The 6,323-nt window shown below is 31.7% G+C and overlaps 1 protein-coding gene across 2 annotated transcripts in view; it reads right to left on the reverse strand.

Annotated features, from left to right (window-relative positions):
- Positions 1–4,790, reverse strand: part of LOC104589491 (SNARE associated Golgi protein family) — a 66,141-nt gene extending 61,351 nt beyond the window's left edge. The window contains exon 1 of one of the 2 annotated variants that reach the window (XM_019196355.2): positions 4,274–4,790. In XM_019196355.2, the coding sequence (XP_019051900.1) occupies positions 4,274–4,700 (427 nt within the window). In that variant the 5' untranslated portion in view covers positions 4,701–4,790. The remainder of the gene's footprint in view (positions 1–4,273) is intronic. The other variant, XM_010247842.3, reaches the window with a different exon arrangement.
- Between the last annotated feature and the right edge of the window lie 1,533 nt (positions 4,791–6,323).

Genomic DNA, 6,323 nt, shown 5'->3' on the forward strand with positions numbered 1-6,323 from the left:
CATACCACATCTTAAACATATGTGTTCAACATGCTTTAGATATTATTTCTCATCATATTTCTAAAATTAGAAATTGTATTATGTATATTAGAAGTTAGAAGTTCTGGTGCACGAAAACAAGAATTTAAATATTTATGTCAAAAATATGGTCTAAAATATAGAAATTTTGTATTAGATATTCATCATAGGTGGAATTCCACCTATTCTATGTTAGAGGTTTGTATTTCATACAAATATATTCTCACTAATTTTCATAATGAGAAAATACCCCATGATTTTATAATCGATAATGATTGGGAAATTGTAGTTTGTATAAAAGATTTTTTTACTAATTTTTTATGATACAACTAAAACATTTTTTAGTGTGTATTACCCAACTTCTTGTATTTTAATTAATCAATTATTTATAATTAGTGAATGCTTTTCAAAATATACAGATAATTTAAAATTTCAAAATATTATTAATGTAATGAAACTTAAATTTAAAATATATTGGGAATACATTTCTCCCCTATATTGCTTAGCTACAATATTAGATCCTAGGATTAGAAAAGATGGTTTAGATGTCGTACTTGAATCTTATTACGAAATTATGAAAACTGGAATTTGAACAAAAAAGAATAATTTATTATTTGATATGTACAATCCATATGAATCTCAATTATTAGGATATAGGAGAACTTGTACAACCTCCACTACTAAAACATCTAGTAGTGGAATCAGTTACCACTTCATCATCAAGGTCATTTACTGAACTTAATTTTTATTTACAAGCTAATTTTACTAATTTAATAGATTCCCTCAACTCAGAGGAATTAAATTATTTTGATATTTTAGCCTAGTAGAGTGAACATGGAAAAAAACTATCCAGCTCTTGCCGCTATGGCAGGTGATCTACTAACCCATCCAATGTCTACAATTCCATTAGTCTTGTTTTAGTGTAGGGACTAGGGTACTGGGCAACAAAAGAAGCTACATGAATGACAAAATCCTGGAGATGTGTATATGCTTAAAGGGTTGGTTGGATTTTGAGGATAGACCATAAGATCAAGGAGGGAATGACACTTCACCCAATGTTTCCCTAGAGGCATATAATGTAAATCAAAATCCAAGGTCAAGGAGATGGAGGCGGAACTTGAAGAAAATAATGAAGTCAATATTTTTTTGTATACTCAATAATTTTACAGCATTTTAAAAATTATTGTAAATGTGTTTCAATTTTATTTAAAAGTTATTACTTATTTGTGATTTTTTCAATACCATTGTAATTTTTTATTTTCAATTTTATTACATTATTTTTATATTTTATGACAATTTCACTGTATTTTTCCAATTTTTTTTACTTTGTATTCATTAAATTCAAATGAAATAAAATTTATGAAATTCTTTTCAATTTGTTGTTTACTTTGTATTTTGTTAAGTATTTTTTGTAAAACTTTTATTTTTTCCCAAAATGTGTATCATCTTTACTTAGCAAAAAATGAAAAAGAAATAGCAAAAAAAAAAAGACTTGGCCCAACACAACCTAGGCCCACGGATTGGCCCAACCCATGCCCGCAGCATAGCCCAGCCCAGCCCAACACGGGCCTACCTGGACTCGTGTCATTGGTTCTGCCTCTTCTAGGGTTCTAGGCCAGGCAGGTATTGCCCACTTTACACCTCTATCAACCTGAAGAGATTTCAGGTTGGTTAGGTCAGGTCACAACTCACAAGTCACTACCAAGTCACCTATTTTCAAATCGATGTTGGTTGTGACGATTGAGCAATTTGAACTAGATGGTTAAACCCATATTTTTGGTAAAAAAGTCATTGGCTTGGTCAAAGACCAACTGACCTATACGATTAAACCATTGACCCACCTGACCCGTAGGTCACTCCTAACTTGAATATTTAGGGTTAGGATCTAGCCTTTGCCGACCCCAACCTAAAAGCCGACCTAACCCGAAATGACCCAAAAAAATGCCTTGACCCAACTCAACCCCAACCTGATTGCTTGGTCTAGTCCCCTTGCTTAAATGCCAAGCCATTTCATACATGGCATTGTGAAATGTTTTGTATATTCTTTCTTTTTGAGCTTATAATAAAAGAGACATTATTAAACTAAATTATTCATTTTGTGGGTTTATTACTAGTTTCTTTTATTATTTTATAACAAAAAGACATTGTTGATTTTATGTCTTAATATAAAGTTTATACTTTTTATGTGAAGATTATAGATTATTACAAGTGAAGGATGGTGCTGGTTAGCATGGAATTGGAACCTAGGAAATTACCCTAGGATTTGTGATTTTTATTTAAAAAAGGAAATCATCACCTAGGCGATGCCTAAGCACCCGCCCAGGCAACTAGGCAACAAAGCCTCCCTATCACCTATCCTTACCTTGGCTCCTTGAAAACTTTGTCATGTAATATGGAGAAGATTCTATTAATATCAAGTCTTCACAAGATTCTCCTAAAAATCTTCAAGCTTTATTGGATCCTCAACATATGCTAGATATGTGGAAATCTTCAAGAGATACAGGATTTGTTTGCAAGAAAGTATTTTTTTTCTTTGAGTTTCTCTTTAGGAAAACCATATTCCATGAGGATATTAGATAAATAAATGAAGAAATTTCATTATTTATTGTATTTCGTGTTGACTCCAAGTCAATGTTTAAAATGTTGATGTTGGTAAAAAATTGATCATCCAAATATAGGAAACATGTCAAAAATGTCAAAGACATCTTATGGAAATATTGTAAAAATTATAGACAAGGTAGAAATATTGTGAAATATGCAAAAATACAGTGTGTTATTTTATGCAATGATAAAAGATGCATGGATAGACCCTCTTAAATTAATATCTTGTTCCAAATCACCAAAACTGCATGATAGAGGGAGTTCAAGCAAAATTTGAACTTATAGAAAGGGCAAATGATTCTAATAGATTAACTGAATAATTTCTTATACAATATAAACTAAGATTTAACTTCATGTTTTAAAAGAATTTCGAGCTGGTTAAATGGTAATCATTAGGGGTGTCCATGAAAAACTGAAAAACCGAGCAGAACCGAGAAAACCGAACTGCAAAATGCGGTTAACCAAACCGATCGGTTTGGTTTCGATTTGGTATATTTGAAAAACCGAAGGACCGGTTCGGTTTTCGGTTAACCTACAAAAAAACGACAGTTAACCAAACCGACCGGTATTTATGTGTATATTTTATATATATTTTTTATATGTCACATATTTTCTATATATTATATATAAATATATATATATATATATCATTATATATTTATAAATATATACATATATTATATTTATAATAATCTATTTATAAATATATTATATATTTATGTACTTTTAAAACATTTATAATATTATATATCATTTATTACTTATAATATAATATTAAACATTATTTATATAATATATATTATAAATATAAAAAACCGAAGACCGAACCGGTCAAAAACCAAAACAAGCAGACCGGTTAACTGGTGGTACCGGTTCAGTTTCGGTTTGGAGAAATGGAAAAACCGATGGTACCAGTTTGCAAAAATTGCCCATGGTTCGATTAACCGAACCGTGGACACCCCTAATAATCATGTCCATTACGTGGGAAATAACACTGCTACTCTACATATCTAAAATATTATCTCCGTTTTATGTTATAATACCATCTCTTGTACTCCACATAGCACCGGTAGCTTTAATCGGGGAATATGTCAACTCCAGTAATATTTTGTGTCAGCACCCACCCATGTAAATGGAAATATGACGTGGAAAAGGAAATATTTCAGTAAGGTACTTACTTATTGTCTCATTCATCAATGGATGTTGACACCTATGGTCCCTTTGGTTACCGAGAAATGGATGAGAAAAGAAAATATCCCCATTCAATGCCATTTTCTAGTGTTTGTTTTCTGGTGTGGATCTAATATTACAGTAAGCAATCTTGCTTATTGGACCGATTCATTCAGTTTTCAGAGATCAATTTTACTATGAATAAGGCGTGTCTAAGAAGACAATGGTTGCTGCTTGGTTGTTAATGGTCAATTAGAGTTTTAATGGTCCAAAGCGAATCAAGCAACGCAAACTAAAGCTAAAATCTAAAGCAAAACGATGCAATGCAAAACTAAAAAGTCAGACCCATTTCCAAAATTAGAACTAAGAACTTCAAAACCAAGCCTAAAAGCTAAAATCTAAAATTAATGGTGAAACTTGAACAAGAAATGAACAAAATTAAACCAAAATTTTCAAACAACCCAATAGAATCTAACAAGATCACCTTCAATGAATCCCGAAAACTGCGTCAAGAATGTATTGATTTGATCCTTGTAGAGATACCCAACCGATGCAAAACCACCGACAACACCAACAAGCAAAAGACCCGCTAAAAGAGTACCCTTAGCTGCAGTCTCCCCTTCCAAACCACCCCCGCCATCTCCTGCGAGCTTGTCACGGCCTTCATCAGAATCATCGCGGTCGTTCTTCGGATTCCCAAACCTCCTTAGGCTTTGCGGGATGCTGGAGGGCTTTAGGAGAGTCTGTTTCTTGGTTTCTTTCAGTGAAGAACATGGCTTGAGAACATAGAACCGCTTAGGTCTGAAGTTAAAGAGAAAGGAAGGTGAAGGAGTGCAAGGGAAGCTGGGCCTACGCGGAGTGAGGTGAGGCTGGAAGGAGGAGCAGGAGATGCATGGCCTCAGGGTGCGCATTTTAAGCAGCGGTGGCGTAGGATAGAAGGTCTTGACTCTTGAAGGACTGCCATGTAGTTTAAACCCTGCATTCGGGATTTTGGGTGGGTGGTACGTTGGGTGATAAGAGAACCAGGTGTTTGGAAACCTTTTGGACCAGCCTTTTACGTCCACGTGGCGGATTACCAACCAATTGATTTGCAACAGGTGGCAAATCCAAGACCCTCGGACAACGTGACAAATGCTGGTGACTTTTCTCACTATTGTTAATTTGTTATTAACAAAATTCATGACGGCTTTTCATCAAAATCCAAAACATAGATTTTGTTAATAAAAATAGAAAAAGCGATCTGTAAACAATTAAATTTTTATTTATACAAGTTGAAAAGTATTAATAGTCTTAAGAAAATTTCTGAAATTTTTTAGGATAAAAATTACGTTTTATATTTAAATTTATTGATAAAAATGAGGGCAACTAGGATAACAGATTATTAATATTAAATGAGTTAGAAAAAGGTAATTTTAAAATATTTAGTGCATTGAATTCTCTCTCATTAAATCTAATATTTAAGGTATTAACTTACATTCAACTTCATTGAATCATATATTTAAATCATTTTTGTTTCTTTTCATCATTAAATTCTATTAACTAAATTTATACATAATAAATTAATTATTCTAATAACATAAAAACTTATATTTTTAAAATCTACCTAGAAAAAAATAATTTTTCCTCTAGGTGGTGGTAAGAAATTAAATCATTAGGGTCAAATAGGTCAATCCATGTTGCCACAATTAAATAATAAAATTAAAAAATAGATAAAATACAAAAAATATAGAAATTAAAAAAAAAATGGTAACATTTTTAACATCATATATTTGACATATTAAACAATAATAAGTATTATAAATAAAAAATGTTTTTAGTAATGATGGAAATGGAATGTAAAATTTAAAACCAATTGGAAATAAAACTATATTCTTACTCTCATTAAATCTCATATTTAAAGTATATACTCCCATTAAATCCTATATTTAAAATATATTTTTCTCATCATTAAATTCTACTAATTATATCCACAACATTAATTTTAATAATATAAAAATTAATATTTTGAAAAGTAATTTGAAAACAAAACCATTTTATTACACCCCCCTTGTGGTGGGTAAACAAATCAACCATTTGGGATCAAATGGGTTAATAAATATGCAGAGTTAAATAATAAATATTTAAAATAACCATTTGGGCATATGTCTAATATTGCATATTCATTATACTAAACAAAAATTAGTATGAAATGAAAGAAAAAAAATAGAGAAATATATGAAATGTAAGAAAAGAGATAGAGAAATATCTAATGTTATATATATATGTGTGTGTGTGTGTGTGTGTGTGCGTGTGTGTGTGTTACTGCCAAATATGACTCGGCTACTTTGGGTTGTTCTTGACCCGGAGCTAACAAGCGAACTGGCTCATTCCTTCGGTATCATTTCATCTTTCCAAGGTCAATGCCACATGTAACCCATCAGTTCGGGCTGTCAAATCAGCTAGTCTACGGTTGTTGGATTAAAAGGATTTGAGTCGTACGTTTTCCTTTAAATAGGGATGTTAGTGGAGCAAGTCCTCACCATTTGCTCAAACAT

This window comes from Nelumbo nucifera, chromosome 5 (assembly GCF_055504915.1).
Source record: "Nelumbo nucifera cultivar China Antique chromosome 5, China Antique-T2T, whole genome shotgun sequence".
Taxonomy (NCBI): Eukaryota; Viridiplantae; Streptophyta; class Magnoliopsida; order Proteales; family Nelumbonaceae; genus Nelumbo; species Nelumbo nucifera.